This window comes from Cheilinus undulatus, linkage group 11, assembly GCF_018320785.1.
Source record: "Cheilinus undulatus linkage group 11, ASM1832078v1, whole genome shotgun sequence".
Taxonomy (NCBI): domain Eukaryota; kingdom Metazoa; phylum Chordata; class Actinopteri; order Labriformes; family Labridae; genus Cheilinus; species Cheilinus undulatus.
Genome location: NC_054875.1, coordinates 9,794,181 through 9,814,969, shown reverse-complemented (window position 1 = coordinate 9,814,969; position 20,789 = coordinate 9,794,181). Strand labels below are relative to the sequence as shown.

General features: G+C 39.2%; 1 protein-coding gene across 1 annotated transcript; it reads right to left on the bottom strand.

Annotated features, from left to right (window-relative positions):
• Positions 1–311: 311 nt before the first annotated feature.
• brpf3b (bromodomain and PHD finger containing, 3b) lies at positions 312–19,133 on the bottom strand. Its single transcript, XM_041799211.1, has 13 exons — positions 18,803–19,133; positions 15,705–17,269; positions 15,272–15,428; positions 15,010–15,141; positions 14,628–14,756; positions 12,085–12,397; positions 11,353–11,652; positions 10,077–10,679; positions 6,207–6,288; positions 4,689–4,777; positions 4,418–4,512; positions 3,434–3,588; positions 312–1,646 (listed from the first exon to the last, which is right to left on the bottom strand). The coding sequence occupies exons 2-13, from the start codon at positions 17,243–17,245 to the stop codon at positions 1,463–1,465; spliced, it is 3,780 nt and encodes a 1,259-aa protein (XP_041655145.1). The 5' UTR covers positions 17,246–17,269; positions 18,803–19,133; the 3' UTR covers positions 312–1,462.
• Between the last annotated feature and the right edge of the window lie 1,656 nt (positions 19,134–20,789).

The window sequence follows — 20,789 nt, the reverse complement described above, 5'->3', positions numbered from 1 at the left end:
AAAAACCAGAGAACATCTCTCATGAAATATAATCAGAGAAAGTCTAAAACTTTGACTCATCTTGAAACACTGCCCTCATAAGCTCTGCTGATTTATGCAGCACACGTAACCTGCTTCATAGCAGGTCATGTGTGCAACACGTTGCCATGGTGATACACCCAGTAAGAAATGAGGCGCTGTCTCAGCACTGAAACCCCACAATTACCTTCAGAGTGACTACACTAACCCTAAATCCTACTGAACAGTAAAAACTTCTGCTTTTTAAGATCCAATTAAAAAAAAAAGAGAAAAAAGACGAAAATGCAGGTAAGTATCCCAAAAGGTTTTTAATAGAGCATTTATTTCCCAAAATGTGGAAATACTGGTTCAGACAAAATATTTGGTGAGCAGGTAAAATATGCAGGTAGTACAAGCTTATAAAGGTGTATATTTCCATTTGATACAACGGGGCTCTGGACAATAAATAGAATCTTCTGGGGGGTCAACAGTGAATTCTGGTGGTCGGTTTGGACTAAAATCATGAAAATCAAACCAAACGCGATGAAGTCGTCTGTTAAAATGTTGGCTGCATGTTTTTAAAACCTCACTCTGTTTTAAATAAGATTTAATTCTCCACTCAAACCAATATAGCTTTATTTCTACACTTCTGTCTTCCATAAATAAATTATTTCTCTCTGTATCAAAAAGAGAATTCAAATATAAAGAACAATGGCTCGTTGTGTTGTATGCTCTGAATGTACACACCCACATACACACAGCACAATGAAATTACATCTGAGACAAGCTAAGAAGTTGCAGCAAGTCAGGAATTATTTCATGTTCACAAATATACACAGCCTCGCTTTGCCCTGTGTGGGTTGATTGAAATACGCATTTAAAAACAAAAATATTAAATTAAATTGGGTTTGATAATACACGTACATATGTACACAAAGTGTGCCTTTATAATATACAAGTGTCTTTGTAAAAGATTAAAATGTAAAAAGCTATTGTATAAAAGATGGCAGTGATCCATTCATACGTCTTCTGCGTTTCATATAAATATGTCAAATCTCTTTTCTGACAGTTTGATTCCTTGGCAGTAGCATTATACAAAATAAAGGGGAATTCTTTTACATTTGATCCAGACACAAACCTTCAACACATCTGAGTGGAGGGAGCAGAAACCTCCACAGACACCTGATTTTATTCTTACTGACCTCAGCAAGATGGGACCTAAAGGTGACTTCATTCATAGGAGCTCCACATTAAAAACAACACAGAGGCAGACAGCACGGCCCTGTGCGTCGCACACTAGTGGTTTGGTAAAGAACTACAGTCCTGGACTCATGGCAAACCTCCTCAGACCACAGTGTGAATACAAATCCAGCTGGCAGCACGATTCTGCACACCTGCTGCTTTAAGACGAGGGAGAAATGCATAGTGGCTGACTGAGGGTGCACACAGGGCTCACTGTCGCCCTCTACAGGTAGTTGGAGGCCACAAAGCCATGGTTGTGGCTGACCCTGCTCTGGTGGATCATGGCTCGGTCGTACGCCACCTGGACTGACTTGCGGATGCTGGACTTGCGGCCCTCCATAATGCGTAGCTTGTCCGCTGTGTCATCAACACCCAAGGGCGTCACCTTGTCCCGTGGCAGCCACTGCCTGCAGCACCAAAGACACAGAGAGAGACAGTAAGAGCCTCTGAAGAGGAGGAACTAAGATCACTAAATACATGTTCAGTTGATGTAGAAATACCTGGGCTGGACAATAGAACATGTTTAGAGACGTTAGGATATTAGAATTTCATATCACAATAATGTGAGTCCATGCATATTGGATATAAAAAAATCCAAGAATTCGCATTTCTCAAATAAATAAATACTATATTTTCATAACACACTTTCAAATTGTTACAAAGCACTTTATATCATAAAATAAAATGCACACTGATTTAAACAACATTAAAAAAAGGCTTGAAAAACAGAGTGAGATAAAAACAGGTGGATTAAAAAGACAAAAAATAAAATTCAACTCTTACAACTTTTAAGTTGGTAACGAGGTCTTAATAACAGAAGAAAACAATGTGCATAATACGCAGAGGTGAGCTGAAAACAGATTCACAATAAAAAGGTCCTTCTGAACAGGGAGGTTTGGTGGAGATTTAAAAAAGGGCACTGAATTTGCTAACTTCAACTCCTCAGCTAAGGAGTTTCATAACTGCAGTACTCTCACAGAAAACTGTCACCTTTAGAGACAAGGTGAGCTGTGAGAACTACAAGAAGGCTACTACCTGAGGAAGGTAGGCAGCGGGTAGGCTCATAGGGTGTTAGTAAATCTGCGCTCTATGTTGGAGTGAGTTCATGCAATGATTTAGAAGTAATGAGTCAAAGTTTAAAATCAATCTAGTGATGGTAGCCAGTGAAGGGAAGCGAAAATAGGGGTGATGGGCCTTGTCTCATGGTGTTAGAAGTCTGGATGCTGAATTTTGGATGAGTTGGAGACAGGAAATAGATTTTTGGGTGATACCAGAATAAAGTGAATTACAATAGTCGAGACATGAAGAAATGAAAGCATGGATAACTTTTCGAGGTCTGAGTAGGAGAGAACATTTTTGATTTCTGCAAGGTTTCAGATCTGGAGGAAACAAGATTGAGTCACCTTGGTTATTTGAGGTCCAAGTAAAAAAAAAAAAAAAAAAAAAAAAATTCCACCTAAATTGCAGGCAGAGTGTTTCAGATTTGCAGTCAGGTTGCCAAGATTGTTTTTGAGGGTGGTGGTTGGGGGTCGGGGGGGCAGGACTTCTGATTTTGTTCGATAAAGCTTGAGGAAGTTTTGAGGCATCCACCATTTAATGTCTGATACAGGCATGGGACAATTCATTGGGGTGACTACCAATAAGGGGGGGCATATAGTTGGGAATAATCATTTTATTTGTCTGAAGCATTTTTATTCATCTGTCTGCATGTTCACTAAAGTGACTGTGTAACATTTGGTCCATGTGGATTTGTCTTAAAACTGACTTTTTTCTTTACAGAAAAAAAATATTAAAATATAAATGCAAAAGGCAGGCGTCTTCAATTTAAAGGACATAATAACACCACGTTGTAGATCCAAACAGATCGATTTATTGGGGGAAGTAAAATAGACTGATCACGGATTTGTTCATTCATAGCATGTAATTTTGTAAACTATTTATAAAAAAAGTTTTTAAAAAGAAAAAAAAAGCTTCTGTACTTTGATAACATCAATCTAAAAAACAATTGGGATGGTTTTAAGACACGAGGCATCAAAATAATGAAAATTTTGACGATGTTAACTGGTGTTTTGGCAAACATAGAGGGCTTTATTTTTTCATTCAAGCTAATTAATTTTAACTGTTGCCATAATGCTGGTAGTTTAATATTTCTCAATAGTGTTGTATCACAGTTGAGCATCTCTGTTTGACTCACCATGTCCGCTTGTTGTCAAAGAAGAGCACCAGGTAGAGCCTCTCGTTCATCTCCTCCTGCCTTTGCTCTCCCAGAAGGAGGACTTCTTTGGGTGGGACAGGAATAGGAACCCCGTTGTGCAGCAGGCCCTCTTCAGGCATCTCTGGGTCGATGACCTTGAGACAAACATACAGTCAGCCTAAATGGGTATTTAGCTCCATTTCTAGAGAGACAGGCTGATGTTTAATGATCCTAGGGAGTGAAAAACCTTAAAATTCTCAAAATGTGAAATCAATCTGTGCACGGGTATTAAATCAATGTACAGGAATCCAGTGCCATTTGAGGACAAAGAAAACATTTATCCAAGTCATCATCTATAAGAAATGCTTTATCAGCATATTTTTTTCAGCCCATCTGTGTCAGAGTTTCCATCAAGGCTCACTACCGTATGGTGATAATTATTTAGATAATAGCAGCAGGCAAGAAACAGATGGTCAAGACACCGACTCCCTTCACTGGAATAATTCAGTCTTTTTGATGCATTATATTTAAAAAGAATAAAAGCTTGACTGATGAAGCATATGCTGCATGCAAACAGTGACATTCAAGACAAAATACTCTCAAAATACAACAAACTGGCTCTTTTATCCAAAAACAAACTGTGTTCATGTAACTGTACATCAGATGTTGTTGCTCATTAGCTTTAAACAGGGTTTACTTTGTGAAAACAGAACCATCCAAAATGTTTATTTTTAACAACAAATAAACTGGTTTTTACTAATAAAAAAAATCGGAGTGACGGTAAAATCATGATTAAATGTATTTGGGCTTAAAACAACACAATTGTAAAGTTATTTAAAGAGCCTAAGGCTCTAAACTAAATTTAAAAAATTAATGTAATGTTGTATCATATTGAAAGTTATGATAAACACCCTAGAATGCATGGTTTTTTACAGCCTTAAACAAGCTTGAATATCATGTATATTAGGTAGAATAGAAGATTACCAGGGCAGGATAGGAGGGATATCCCCGACATTTGGCCCACACCAGTTCTAGCGGCTCCAGCTCTCTATCGTCCTCAGATGTTTGGCTATGATTGCCTGAAATTAAAAAACAACATTTGTTTAATCATTTAATGGATATAAAGAAAACATACTGGCAATTCATGTGTGGAGACTGACATTCAGGTGTTACTTAAAGCAAATTTTGGTTTGCTGGGAACAGCGAGAGGGTAGCAATAAACTTGAATACAGCACATATAAAAATACAATCATACCAGTGTAATCGGAGTCTCCGTTGACTATGTCCAGGAAAGGAACTTTGGATAGAGCAGGTTTTCCAAGGCTTCGTTTGGGTGGTGAGGTGCTATAAGACCACATGTTGAAATGTCAATATGTTTAAATTATTACTATTAACAAGTAATTGACAAGTGACTTATAAATACTGTTCAATTTCTGAAAAACATGACACCTTTTGGACTACACAGAGGGAAGGAGTGCCACTAATGACCCCAAAGTGGTGATACAGAGGAGTAAAGTGTTACTTTCTGATCATTTCAAAACAATTATGCACTAAAGAAGATTTAGTTTGACAGATGCTAAAGTTGAGCTCCTTTCTGCCTGCTGCATGTATCTCTGCTCTAAAACAGTGTTGATATCGTCAACTAAAACTATGACTAAAAATGTTCATCTACAGCCTTTTTTTTCCATGACAAAAACTGGACTAAGGCTAGCCAAAGATAGATCTGTGATGACAAAAAGTAACAAAAAGTAAGTTTAGTTTTCGTCAAGGTGACTAAAACTGGACTAAAATGTAACATAGTTTTCGTTGGACATTAAAAATCCATGGTACTTCTCCACTGTTGATAAATCTGTCAAAATACAGTGCATCTGTAGCCATTCTGCCTCCTAGCTGTAGAAAGCAGGAACCCCAGGTTTAGCAGGATGCACAGAACACACTAGCATGATTTGGTATCAGATTTAGGAAAGAGAAAGAATGCTTGGACTAAAAGTTAAGCCTAAAATGTGAGGACTTTTTATGGACTAAAACTAGACTCAAATGTTTTGGAGTTTTTGTCTACTAAAACTAGACTACAACCAAAAAAGGTAGAAATGACTAAAATGTGAGAAAAACTAAAAGGCATGTAATCAAAAGACTAAGACTGAAATTAAAAATAGCTTTTAAAATTAACACTGCTCTACAATGTGCCACAGTCTCGGCCCAGCTCAATGATCTCATTCAATGGTCAGCAAATAAGTTTTGTAAAATCCCTTTGGCATCAAACAAACATTCAGATACAACTGTATATGAAGATACAATTTAAATTCTGCTTCAAACAGACAGCGTAGAGAAAGAGCGTCTGGCACCTGAAAGTTTTTTTTTTTTTTTTTTTTTAACAACTCAACCTGAGGACTGTTGATTGTGAGCTTTACTGCTTGAACACTGATGCCAATGAAATGTCATAAATTAAAAAAAATGGAAAATACAGCAAGCAGAATCACTGAACACATTTCTGCTTGATCATTAATGATAATTTACTGGATATACTTTTCTGGGGAAAACTTTGTTCATTATCGACCATCGTTTAACAATAACTGTATGTCAGACTTTGGAACTGTCCTTTCTAATGTGCATGTAGGGAGTGAAAAACAACTAAATTCACAAGTTTGGGGTGCCCAGACACTAGTATTTTGTTGGTGTGGTATTGAAACATGTATTGATATTGTGAGTTAATTTGTATTGCATCTAAATTCAAAGTTCTAAAATTGTTACAGAGGTATACTACATGTCTTACATCTCTTTCTGAAGGACTGGACAAGGGCTGTACTCAGAGTCGGACCTGCCGTCTTTGTGCTTGTTGAAGCCGTTGGTCAGTCCTGGAAGAAAAAGATCAGAAAAGATCAGATGTGGGTTGAATAGCAAGACCAGGTAGAAAAGCAGACAGAAAAAAGGAGCATTGACACACAGGTACCTTCAGTTTTCTCCTAATTAAAAACAAAAACAAAAAAACCCAGTACATTACAGCAATAATCAGTGCAAATGTGTACTGTGCATGACAATAAAAGACAAGAAGACCTTTTTTAAATCACATAAACTGGTCAGTAAAAACTAGTACTAAGCTGTGACCTGGCAGTGTGTTTTGTTTCCTGACAACAAAGATCAGGAAAAGGCTTAGAGGACCTGAATTGATAAACACATTCTAAAACTGGATAAGGACAATCAGAAGGGAGCTTTATTTGTCACAGGAAGAAGTAAGAGGTTAAATTTATCATTTGTAATGAGATATTGGAAAATGAAAAGCATTATGTAACATATTTTGCTGTCCGACAGTTGTTATTTATGCTTGGGCAGTTGCACCTTGTAAACTAGTTGATAAAAGTCGTTGCAAACTCAACATATTGCTTGAGATGTTAAGTGATAATATTCCTTAAGAAACAACACTTTACAGAGAGTTTCATCTGTGTGCTATGCATTTTTTGTGGCTAAAATTAGGTCTTTTCTTCCCAGATGATCAAACAAAACTCTAAAACCAAAAAAAGTTGTGTACTGAACACATCTTTAAATTGATTAAAAAAACACAGGCTATGTAACTGCTATAAGATGAAGTGTTTTATTTAATCCTTGTATATTTTTTGATGGTACTGTGCAAACCAGGGCTAAGCTCAATCACAGATTACAATACTGATCGAATATTTAACTGCTAACCATACACTAAAACCAGACAAATCCACGACTGACTTAAGTATGCTCTACACAAATTTGCCATTATGAAAAGACTGCATTGTAGCATCAGTGCTGTCAGCCATTAGATGAATTTAGCCTGAACTATTGAAAGCCCAATACTCTTTGCAGTCTTATTTGACAAAACTTTTGACAGTTTTGTTTGATATTCTGAAACATTCAATGTTTACATGCAGTTAGAAAACGCTGACTTATTGGGTTAGTTCTACTAAAACTGGACTTTTAAAACACATGTAAATAGTCAGTGTAAAGACATACCGAATCATATTTCTTCAAGTCAGTCTAACAACAAATAATGCAGTTGGAAATCAATTTATCCATCCATGCATACATCAAAAATCCAACATATTCCACAGTTTTTGACACGGAAGTCAACTAGCATAGAAGTGTGACAGCATAAATCAAATTTTCTGCTTCTGCTTCAAACATCACAATTATAAATAGAATTTTCACGGAATGGCTGTGTAGCGCTTTAAGATACACTCCTTTACTACAAAAAAACAAACAAACAAAAAAAATTGACTGCATGATTCTTGTGCAGTGCTTAATGACGTATCCCTGACACCAATGCTGATGTGCTTTCAGGAAAATAGCATTTGAGACAATTCTGATTCTTTTATGTTGGGATAATTGATGATCCCTATATAATTGTCGATTGAAAATAAAGCATTTCGAAGGTGTTACTGATAATGCCACAAGGCGCACCAACTTGCTGTGACACCCCAGTTAAAAAGGACTGAGCCAGAGGAAAAGTGTGCATCGCATTGTCCAAAAAGTGTGTATTAAATGCACAGAGCAGTGAGGCTTCCATTGGCTTATTCACACTGCTGTTTCAAGGCATAACATTTAAACCCCCTGATGCTTGTATGTTTGTGGAGCTCATACTATATCATAAGGCATAACATTAAAGTGCAATATGGCATACAGAAATTTTTTAAATCGAAGAAGGTGCATTATTTCTTCAACTTAAAAAAATACCAGTTTTATAAATTTTTTTCTGAGTCCTATGCTACTTTTCAACCATTGGGTCTCACTTGGACTTTCTGTCCTAAAAAGCTTTGAAAACATCAACTCTGTGGTGCACACTTAAGCTCTGAAAACTCTTTTTCAGTTCATCCTTTAGAGTATGTGCTGCAACCATGTCACTTAAGTTTTTAAAAAGTTATTGGACTGTTAAGACAAAGCAAAAAACAAAACTGAAATTAAAAAGATTTTTTGTATTATACACAGTAAATATGAATGACTAAGGGTTTTTTTACACAAACTTGTTCTCCCACCTGTTTTGGACCAAAGACTTCAAAAAATCATTCTATGAAAAAAAGTCTTCAAAATACTCACATCTTTATATATTAAAAAAAGCCCTTGTGTTTTGGGGAATTTGAGGCATTATTCTAAGTAGTTTCTGTCTGCAGGAAAAATTACAGCCTTTTTGTGTCTATTTCTTTATTAAGAGCTTATCAGACTCTCTTCTCCAGTTTCTAAGTATGTGCACATGCGCTGTTTGGCGAAGCATGATGTGACGATGTAACAGCCTTCTACTGGTAGTCACAGCCCCTCACAATGCATTCTGGGATACAAACAGACAATATGGCGACAGCATTAGCCGCTTACTGCAGGAACGATCAAAAAATTGATAAAAAGAATAAATATTAGAGTTACTGGTGTGGAATGTGTCATTAGAACGGCACAGCAGAGTAACCTGGCACGCCAGATGGATTTGTTTCACACATCCATCTGGAAAACCTCTTATACACAGCATTTGGGAAAGGGCAGAACCTTAGGGTGATTGAATGAACATTCTGTCTGTCACATCCTTACGGGCCAATCAGAGCAACAAAACACATGACACAGCCGCGACCGAGCTGCGTGCCCGCACCCCTACCGAAGGAGTAAGCTCCATAGAGAACTACATAACGCGGCGAACCATGGTGACTTTAGACATGTCAGGACATGACTTATCGTTTTGAAAAGAAAACAACTCAATGCTGTTCTTTGCTCTGACCCTCAAGCTTATTGGTTCTGTCACATTCTAACTGGGCCCAAACAATTTGGACAGGAGCTTTGCAAGACGGATTCGCCAGTGAGAAACACAGAAACGGGCATATCCATCTGTTTTGCAAGGTTGACAGCAGAGTGCTTTCAGAGGAAAACACAAGTGGCTACGATTTATGGTTCAAAAGTTATTTGACTTTGAACAGTATGTATCCACTTTTTGTTTATGACAACGCTGGTTTTAGAGGGTTAAATACAAAAATGATTTAAAAATTATATTCTCTTCAAAACAATTTATATCAAATTTGCATGAGTCAAAATAATCCCAGACATTTGTTCAATATATTCTGCCCTAATGCTCTCTCATGGTGCCGCAATGCCGTCATGCACAGTGAATACACGGATGGGGACCCTTATTATCAGTGTTGTAAATTCATTGTGAATGTCTCAAGAGGTGATGATGTCAGAGCTTTGTTACAACGCTGTTGCAGAAATGCACCGTGAAAAGGACTCATACCTTCATTAGCTGACACGCAACCAGATTGCTAACTTGTTAGCAAAATTAGCCAAAAAGAGATCCAGTAGTAGCTAACCTCCAGTGCCTATATACTAAGACAAGGTGGGTAGCCCAATTAACTGATCTAATCATGCTGTAACCATGTCTAAACTTGACTGTGCATGTAAATGTTCTGAGTCACAAGGTAATAAGAGGCACAGCAGCTAAATGAGTGAAAGAGAAACAGCTTCACTATGAAGGTCAGTCAGCTAACTGAAGCTTGAACTATTACATCATACAATTAGATGGCATACCTAGAGAAACACTATCTTTATATTATCTCGTCAAAGTGAACGCCCTCTGTCACAATAACAGTTTTAAAGTTTCAACCTGAGAGACAGAGTCTAATTTTAGTAACAGAGTAAAGGTTCTCACCACTCTCCAGTGCATGTTTCGGGGTCTTCTCAAGCTCATTATCTGAGCATGTGTCCCGGCTAGGGCTACAATGTTCGGTGATAACGGGTGGTCCGGGGCTTTTCTGTGGGGTCTTGGATGGAGTGGACAGGGGTGTTGAGGATGGGGTACTCTCTGTGGAGTTGGGTGCTGTAGGGGTGTTGCTTGTGTTGTCACTCTGGGGTCCCTTTCCGTTCAGCAAAGGACTGTCTCTCTCTCTAAAAAGCTTAGCTCCATTTTTTGCCTTCTTGAACAGAACAGAGGTCCGACGTCCAACCCCCCCAGTGGTGGGCTTTGGGGGGGTACTGAGCTCTTGTAGGCCATTGGCCACCACCTGTCCTTGGCTGTGCAAAATAGGAGGCGGTGACGCTGGCCGCTCTTGAGCTTTAGTGCAATTATTGTTCTCTGTGGTGCTCTCTGAGAGGTCTACGTCCAGCTTTAGGCGTTTGCAGGGCCAGCTGGGGGGCTGCAGCTCCCCTGTGATTGGCTTAAGGGTGGGAGGCTCCAGAGGTGTGTCCTCCTGTCGTGGTGGCGGAGCTGGACCTGTTGGTTCCAGTGTTGGAGGCGATGAGGATTTAAGATCTTCTGGAATAGGAAAAGAAAAACATAATTTAATTTCCCTGTGTTTACTGAAAATAAATGGCCATTTAGTATGTAGTGTGATGTGGTGGTGTTGTGTTCACACTGGAAAATGGTGTCACTTCAATGAGTTACATTTCATTCTAACCACAGCCCAGAGGAAGGTGAGGTATTCTGTAGATATGGAAGACCTTATCAAGACGAGTGAGTAGATAACTTTGATCTCACAACTGAACACCCGCAGCATGGTAGCATGGCAGTATTTTACAACGCGTTGACACAGATCTGAGGTGTTGTGCTGCCCTCCTCTAAACTAGCAGAGACTTTCTGACTGAACTAGCCTGGAGTCAGAAGTGGGATGATATGGCATGACTGTACGTGGCCAATGAAGAGTGGTGAGTCTATGAGTGATGCAAAGAAGAGTTGCAGACATAGAGTGCACTGGGAGAGAGGAGTTGTGAGGCAGCCATGGCTAACGAGACTCTGTGGGCCCCTACTTACTAGACTGGAGACAGTGGGGTGGTTGGGGTTGGTGCGTGGGGGGGACCCTGGCTCAATTACCTGAGGACAATGTTCCGTTAGCTTATGTTCACAACTGGTCTCATTGAAAAAAGAGGCTTAAAAGCTTCATGCATTGGCAATTTCATACTGCTGAAAAATCAGTGCTTTTATCACCCACCTTTGTCAGAAGATGACAGGCCGTTGTCTGCCTTGGTCTCTTTGTCATCATCTTCCTCTCCATCATCATCATCCTCGTCATCATCGTCTTCATCTTTCAGATGTCCATTGAGAAGGCTGTGGCGGGTGTTTTGTCCCTGTCTGCGGATGCTGTTGATCTCTCGACGAAGCAGGCGTATGCGTTTAGTTCGTGCACCGCTGCATCTCATGGAGGTGACATAGTCCATCTTCTCTAAAAGCTCCTTCAGTTGTTCCTCAACGGTCATGTGAAGCCGGTTGTCAGGGTCCAGCACACTGTCAACTGGACATGAGAGAAAAGAATGAAGTTAGCCCATGACATGAGGCTGCCCTAGAAAACCACTCTGAAAAAGTGAAATTTAACATTTTAAACGTTTTTGAAATTCCAAATCATCCAAAAGACAATGATGTCAGTTCAGGTCTTCAATATATACACACAGGGATGTTGCATTTATAGTAGGTGGGTTAACAGTGAAGCTAGCATGCATGTTGTGCTAACAAATGGAAGTTTATTGCTGTTTTCTTCTTCACTGAATCTGAAACACAGCCCACAAATTTCTTTCTCACAAATATGTCCAAATAATGCTTAATTCTGTGCTGTCAATAAAACTATTTTACAGCTCCTGATTAAGTCAGAGCCTCCTCAAACTCAAAAGCTTCAGGTGCTCAACGAGTATGTTTACATTTCCTGTTACATAACAACACTGTGACTTACTATCCTCCCAGGTGCAGCTGTAAAAGTCTCTTTTCTGCGGTGACTCAGCTAGATGCATGCCTGTATCCAGGTCCAGGCCTGTGTTTGTAGCTTGTCGTTGGGCATGACGCAGGATAGCCCCCCCTAAGTCTCGAAGACGCAGCGCCGCCCGGTGGAAGACTGTGTCCTTGCTGTTGTAGAGGAGGCAGTTTGAAATCATCAGGTTGAAATCTCTCTCCAGGTCAGACACTGAGCGGTAGGCATGACTGTCCAGCTTAGCACGCATAGTGGAAAAGTCCATGGGCTGGCTGATGAACTCCAGGTAGTCTGGGACCTGAAAGTAGGACAGAACTCCAAAACTTAAAAATCAGGATGTAAACTTGCATGTATAATACAAAGCTAAAATAGAGGTGTAACTGTCTGGAGAAGCGTGGGAAAGCAAGTACATTTTGACTCAGTGGAACTCTAATCGTTTTGCATCCTGGTTCCAAAAATGTAAATTTTCTCACATGAGGTGACCCACAGTGGGAGGACTTCTAAAGCTTAAATGGGCATAAAATACTTCATCTGGTTTACATAAAATCCTGTTTATACATCAGTATGTGTGCTGAGATATTAGCTGTCATAACCATAAGTGCAGTGGCGAACATTAAACATTGGACATAACTTGATGAAGGTGCAGGGTTAAGTTTGATAGAGCAACTGAATTTGACATGGACAAGGTTTACAGCACCACTTCACTACAGATTCATTCCTTTGTAGGGTCAAAATCCAGCATTTATAGAGAATAGGGTATAATTTAAAGTAAATAATCCTTGTAGAGTGCTGGCTTGACTGAAAAAAAAAACTCCTCAATTAAAGGGATACTTCAACATTTTGGCAAATTCGTACATTGGCATAATTCCTATAGTCTTAGTAATAGGTTCGTTACCTTCAGTTGTCGGTGCAAGCTGTTTCTAGATTGCCACTGCCGAGTTTAGACCTGCTGTGCCAACTCAATGTAAGCAGACGGTATTCTGGCTTTCCCTCATCAAACTAATCAAATACACAATCCAACAACTCCAAAATGCTCTTGTGGACAAGTTGTGACCTGTACATTCACCACGCTATGAAATAATCATGGAACATTACGAGACGGAGATGTTTTAAAGCTAAATGCAAAACCGGAACTACACTCCAGACATGGCTGCTGCATTGTGTCACTCCGCCCAGTGGTTTACTCAAGAAATAGTTCCAAGTATTTGCTTCATGTGTCGTAATGTTATATAATTATACGTTATTATTTCATAGCATGGTAAATGTGCAGGTCACAACTTGTCCACGAGAGCATTTTGGAGTTGTTGGATTGTGTATTGGATGAGTTTGATGAGGGAAAGCCGGAATACCGTCTGCTTACATTGAGTTGGCACAGCAGGTCCGAACTCGCGACGGTGATCTAAAAATAGCTTGCACTGACAACTAAAGGTAACGAACCTATTACTAAGACTATAGGAATTATGCCAATGGACGAATTTGCCAAAATGTTGAAGTATCCCTTTAAATATAAGTCAATAGAGCAATTCTAGGGCTGTGAGTCTGTACTTAACAACAATCACTGCAGAATAAGAGAACAACTATCATACTGTTGCTATCAAGAGTGCAAACTTTTAGCAGTGAAAACAAGATGGTGCTTAGAGAGCTACAAAGCTGTGCTGAAACTGGATGCAGTGGATTTTGCTGAACGCAATCAAAATTAGCCCACATGGAGACAGTAAAAAATTTTCTGTCCCACTGGGAGACCCAAGAAACAGACTTCAAGTGAAATTTATTATCTTGATTTTACAGTACTTCAGAAGATATATTGTCTAAGGACAAAAGATATTTTCTAAAGAAAGGGTGAGGAATACATCCACCAGAAAACATGAATTATGGTGAACCTGACAACATCCTCAGAAAAAGCACAGAGGGCTTCTTATTTGGCAGCTCAAAGGATTGCACAAAGTATGAAACCACACTCAACTGGACAAAAGCAGGTATTTAGGTTGGAGACTTTAAAATACAGCATTTAGGGGTATAAATGGAAGTTAACATATGTTTAATCTTTATCAGGGTTATGTGTGGGGGTCCTTGGAAAATGTTCTGCCCTGTAAGGGGTCCCTAGCCCCCAAAAGTTTGAGAACCCCTGGTCTAATGTTCAAATTGTGACTTCTGCATAAAATAGAAGTCATTAAGCTTAAATCACTGTCACGTGCACCACTAATGACTAAATCTAAGGTAAGCAATTTGCTTTTTAAGCTTCCTTCTTTAATTGCTTCAATTTAATAATAACTTCTTTTTTCCACATGTAAATTTAAACTAAATCAAACAACTCAAAATGTATGTTTTCTCAACAGTTTCTTGATAAAAGAAGATTTCTTAGAAATAAAACTGAAATAAACAGCTTACTAAAGAGAACATTAACCCAGAGACTTAGTTGAGAGGGTCTCATGTTTCTCATTAGTAGCATTTGTATGTTTTAAAAGAGTGTTTAAAAACCAAATAATGAATGTGCATACAGTCAGAGTTGTATTAGTGAACTGTCTTACCTCCTTGACGTTGACTGGCTCTGCAAAGATCTGAGCCGTGTCTTTTTCCTGTAGCTGCTCCAGGGTGGAGCGAAGCAGCATCAACATTGGGGTCAACTGCATCTCCAGAGCTGCTTGATGAACTTTGACCTGGAGATGTCAGAGGATTTGTAAACTGTGTCACCAGGAGTGGGGGAAGTCGTTTCCATAAAGACTTAAGACACATGATTTGACAGTTTTTTTTTAAAGCTTAAGAGAAGAAAATAAATAAAAGGCCAAATCGTTGAGCCTTTTTAGCATGTTAAATTTAATTTATACTGAAATTTTTTACTTTGAAAGACTTCATTTAAAAGCAAAAATACGAAACAACGTTAGTCATAATGCATTTAAGCATATGTGTTACCTGCTCTCGTTTCAGTTTCTCCCTCTTACGTATGAGTTCAACCAGAAGCCGGGCTTTCTCCAGGTCATGTCGCAACTTCTGCCAGTACCTCAGTGCTTCTCTTGCAGCAGAAACCTTCTCATCCAGCTCAGGCTACAAAGCAAAGAAAATTATTTCAAGCTTTTTGTTTTGTTACACTAAATACCACCCCTCAAAAAAATACTCTTCAAATACAAAAATGATCACAGACTACAAAGACTGTGGTTCTGTTTCCGGCCCTGACCTGTTCAGTATTCCTTTGAGACTGGACGCTAGAGTGCAAACGCCGGACCAGCGGCACACCATTCCTTGACTGACGCTTCAGTAACCAGTAGCTGTGCAGCCTTTGCATGAACTGGTTTTTCCTCTGGAGGATGATTCCTTTGCATATTGTATTCAGCCTGTGAAACAGAGATATATGCAGGTTGGTTTGTATTGTAACATTCACTCACATCAGCTCAGGCATCTGCAACCAATAAGATTTATTTTATCTGGCCAGCAAATCCACAATCTTCCACCCAGAAATGTATAATGTCTAAATTAAGTTTGACATTCTGGACAAGATGGGTTTCACTCGATGTACTAAAGATTTTATGGCAGATATCTTTCAGAAAACAAATTGCTTGTTAGAAAGAAGAAACTAACATATTTTAAACTAAAATAAAAAGAACACTGACCTGCTTGTGGGTATCTGAGGCACTGTCACTTGTGGTGAAGTGGTATGTTGTGCTGTGGACTCTGTGCCCTTTTTCCCTTTCTTTTTATCTGTCTTTGGGTCATCCTCAGACTTTCTGCCTTTTTTGGGTGTTATAGGACCTTGTGTGTAGGCACTCCTTCCTCTACTCGCCCTTCCTCTGCTGCCCACCACTCTTCCTTCACTCTCCTCATCTGAGTTACTCTCTTGTCCTGGTGGTGAATGGGCCTCACAGAAAGCTGTCTTCTTCACTGAAAATGTGGTCCCGTTGACGTTCGTTTCTCGCACAGGGTCTATCTTCATAAACAATCCAGCACGCTGAGCACATGTGACATGAAACGCAGTGTAACAGTTGGCCTTGTGGCACTGTATCGATGCCCCACGGCCCTTCTGCTTGCACAGGTAGCATGTCAGTTTCCAGCGTGCTGGGGGAATGTTATTGACCCCTTCAACTGGTTCTAGAAAAACTGTATTGGCAAAGCAGACTTCAGGGATCCAGATAGCACAGACCACATGGGCCCAGCGGCCATCACTCGTCTGCTTGAAGGCGCCACCACGGTTTGGACATAAAACACAGTCAACGGGTTTCTGAGGGGACTGGAGGCAGCAGCGGCACAGCCACTGGCCCTCAGGTATGTAGGGCACTCCATAACACTCCTGGTGCACAGCCAGGTTGCAGGAGTCACAGAAAAGGATGACATTGCTGTTGAGGCACTCATCATCCAGGCACACGCAGCAAAAGGCATCATCGTCTATCATACTCTGAGAAGGAGCTCGGCTTCGGGCTTCCCGGTATGCCTCCTCCTCCAGTCGGTCCACCAGAAGCTCAAAGGTGTCCTGTGAGACAGCTGTGTAACCCTCTGATGTCCGACCAGAATTCACCATTTCTAACCAGGCGGTATCCTCTTCATCCATATCATATTCTGCCACAGCTTCCTGCTCCTCAGCCTGCTGCTCAATGTAACGATAATAAGCAGTAGGAAGAGGTTCTGTCTTGACAGGTGTGAAGGTTTCCAGCACATGAAACTTAGGTTCAGGAAGGTTCATGTGGTGATGATGTGATGTGTTCAACTTTTCTGTTGTTTGGGATTGAGAACTGGAACAGTGGTTCTTTGAAGGTGGTGGCGACTTAATGGGGGGACATCTGGACTCTCTCCTGCGGCCTCGGGGTGTGGATGGTTTGCGGACTGTCTGGGTACTGCTAGTGGGAGGTGATGGCTGCTCACTGTTCTCCTTGTTGCTATTACACTCACTAATGTCCTGAGCCTTCATTTCATCTTCAGTGATGACCTCCAAGGGCTCCAGAATAGAAATGCGGTGGAGCCTGCCATCCAGCTCCACCTCCACTACCTTCTGAGCCTGGGCGTAAGTCAGGGTTTCTCTGCTTGGAGATGCTTTGAGGCTGTAAGGGGAGGGGGATCGCTGGCGAGTACCCCCACGCCCACCAACGGTCCCATTTGACTTCCTGACATCTTCTCCACCTCCCCCTGCTGCCACCTGGCCTTTTCGACGTGGCTTCCTCATAGGCCACTAATCTCTCTTTACCTCCTGTTTACAACAAAAATAAAATTGTTTAAGAAAATGTTATCAGACTTAACATAAAATTCACTGTACAATACATGAATATTTTTATAAGTAGTAGTAATGGATAATCCTACAGTAATATGCAAGTGTGCCATGTTTGTGCCCTTTACATAGTTAAAATTGACCATATCCTTGGTGTGCCAGATCAGGATTTTTTACAGATGAAGAATCGAGTGAGGGTGTTTTCATAGCTGTAACGCTAGCTTTGTATGTCTGCGCTCTGAGTTTAATGTCTTGTGATCAGTTTTGTTATGATTTAGATAGGGATGTGCTAATACCACTTCTTTCAGACCAGGTACAAGTTCAGGAACTTAGATTTGGATTCCTCACCAATACAGAATACACATATAAAATTTTTAAAATTACTTTTAAATTTTGCTTTATTTTCATTATATGTCCCCCACCCCTTGTCTTGACAATTTAACAGTGCATATGTTACTATCTACTCTTTTTTTGTCATGCTCATTATAATCTATAATCTAATGAAATTCCAAGGAATACACAGATGCATCGGTTTAACACTGGCATCGACTAATGCCAACACAGTTCACAAAAACATCAGCCAAATAACGTGACAAAACAGATATCAGTTCTCAATGTTTAGCTATCTGTTGTGTCCAACCAGTTTTATGCTGGTGTCTGGTATACCTTGCTGCTGAATTAAGTAAGAGATTTTTACAGAATTTGTTACAATACAAATTGGCTGAAGAATAACAAATTACTTTAAAATGTTGCACAAATGTTTTCATCATAACAATAAAAACTAATTTGTCCTTAATGTTTCAGTAGAGTGTTAAATGGATATGGTCAACATGAAATGTAGTTGGAAACATTCCTTCACACGTCTAAACTTTATAAAGTCTTGCACACTCATCCTAGCTAAGTACATACATCAACTGAAAGACTAATAACAGTCAAACGGATAGTTACTTATTACTAAATAGAAAAACGGTGCAGTGGAGAGTGAGAGAAAATGATCTGTAGATAATTCGTGACTTTATCTCAAACTGCTGGCAAAAACTATCAGGGAAAGCTCCAACGCAACGGGAAAAACCAATCATCTTACGGGGAAGTTTGACTGATCTACCCCAGAGCCAATCAGATCTCAGAATATGACGGGCTCAACAGATCAGTGTCCCTATTTCGGGAGTAAAATGTCAGCCATATTTACGGGTTTAAAACACTGTTAAAAGCTCCCCTTCAGCTCAAATCCTCATTATTATAAAGTATATTTAATAACAGCTTTATCTTTTAAAGTCTGGTTTAGAAAAACACAGTACAGTGTGAGAATTCTGGGACTCTGTCCTGAAAGTACGGAGACAAGTATTTATGATATAAGCTAGCTAACATGCTAACGTTAACTTTCAAAGATGGGCAGTACCAACGTTTGTTGGATTAATTAAAAACGTTAACAAACTAAACAAGTCAAATCTTCCAAAACTTAGAGTCAACTAGAAGTTCACAATCTGTTAAGACAAGAGAAAGAAGAAAACCTACCTATTATGGCAACTGAGTAAGTCAAGTAGCCGGCGGTCTGAAGCCTCTTCGACAGTAATGGTTGCCTAGCCAGTCGCCTTACTTGCTGTAGCCTCGAAGCTAATAGCAACCGTTAGCCTGCTCCAGTTTTCTGTTACAGCCGGTATATTTCGCTGTTTAATAACGCTTCTATTTCTTAGAAACGCGGCGCAACAGAGGCGTGAACGTAATAGAAAGGCGTATGGTCAACACAAGTGGTATGTCTGAGTTAACAACTGGCAAGAAACCTTATTGTCGACCCATTTTTGTAAAAAGGAGATATTAGCCTCCTTCGGCTAGCTGGCTAGCTATTTGGGTCTAGAGTATGTGCTAACTGGAAGTTAGCCAAAGAAAAAACATACGTCTTCCGGATAGCGTTTTTCCAGAATAAAACACTTACATACATGTGCAGTTATTCAATCTTTAGCTACTATTTGCGTAAACGTTGTATATTTGATTGTGCTGTTAGTCTATTGAAAAAAAATCGTATTGATTAATAGCATTGTTAAACATGAATTGCAACAAATCGCATATCTTGATAACTACGAAATATTGCATTAATGGAAGAAATAATAACTGTGAAAACAATCATAACTGATGCTTCTGAATGTCATCAGAATTTCAGTCAAATTCAAATATGACCTAGAACCATTTTTTAAAATGCAGAAGGTGCAATGTTACTTTAATCTGAAATGTGGGTCAAAATACATTTTCCATACAGTAGAGAATATAGATATCAAGACGTATCCAGAGATATTATGCTCTGGTCATTGTACAAACATTCAAGTGTCATTTAAAAAAAACAAAACATACTCTTACTTTCTATTTTTCATTTGTTTAAAACAAGGGATTGTCATAAAAATGGCCATTCATTTCCATACTGCAATTCATATTAAATTTGCAAAGGGCCAAAATAAGCAAAGGGTCAAAATAATCACAATGAGATATTTTTCAAAATCATTCTGACCTATCACCTTCATTTACACTTTGTACATACTAAAGTGAAAGAAAATTCATAAGCATTGTATATGGGATGATTTGGTTTTAATGGATGGTAAGTTTGCCAAATCGTCTATCTACTATGATGCACTTCATCATCTTATAAGATTTTTTTTTAATTCATTATGATGATCATTTTTCGCTATAGTTATTAGCAGGAATCTCGTGGCTCAATAATAAAGTTTCTGCTAATGGAAGCGAATTTTACATTATTTCATACTCGTAATGTTACGGGACGGCCGCCACTTCCGCTTCTGTGGTGTCTTTTTTGCTACCTTTATGAAAACAGATTGACACAAGTTTACCCCGCCCCCTTTACGTCACCAGGGCATGATTTTCGCGCGCAAGCTACTTAACGGGGTCAATGACAGATCACAGTTGTGTTGATCTTGTTACAGCTTTATGCAATCTCAATGTGTAATTTTTAATCCACGAAAAGGCATTTAAAATCATTAACCTGAAATACATCTGGACACATTTCGTTTCAGGTGAAACCTGACGCCTGTCCTTTTTTCTCAAGTAAACAAAAGCATGCTTAGTCATAAATTGTTTATTCTATTTGTATAAACACACAGTCAAACACACATACATTCACCTACCCAGAGAAAAAAAAGAGACAGGCTGTTATATTTTAATACTTCATTGCTTTAAGGTTTCCTGGGCAATATCAAGTAGTTTACACAATGATTTAACAGAGTAACCATGACCCTAATGCATAACCCATCAACAGCTCACAGCAGTCTTTTAAATTTACCTGCTCTGTCAATTACATAGCTACATGCTGGAAAAATTAAAAATATTTGTTAAACTATTGTGAATAAATGTAAGAGTATGATATTTGCCAGGCATTACAGTTTTCAGTTAGAAACCATGACATGAAAAAAGCATAAAAACATAAAATGGACTCATATTTTCCAGCATCATAACGACAGTCAAATATCCTAAAAGGCAGAGGTGATATAATGCCAGT

Coding starts and splice junctions, on each gene's coding strand:
- brpf3b (XM_041799211.1), bottom strand. CDS start 17,245: ATGAGGAAGCCACGTCGAAAAGGCCAGGTGGCAGCAGGGGGAGGTGGA. Junction 15,429..15,704: donor CCTCAGATACCCACAAGCAG/GTCAGTGTTCTT, acceptor TCTGTTTCACAG/GCTGAATACAATATGCAAAG. Junction 4,778..6,206: donor CCAGTCCTTCAGAAAGAGAT/GTAAGACATGTA, acceptor GTGGTCTTATAG/CACCTCACCACCCAAACGAA.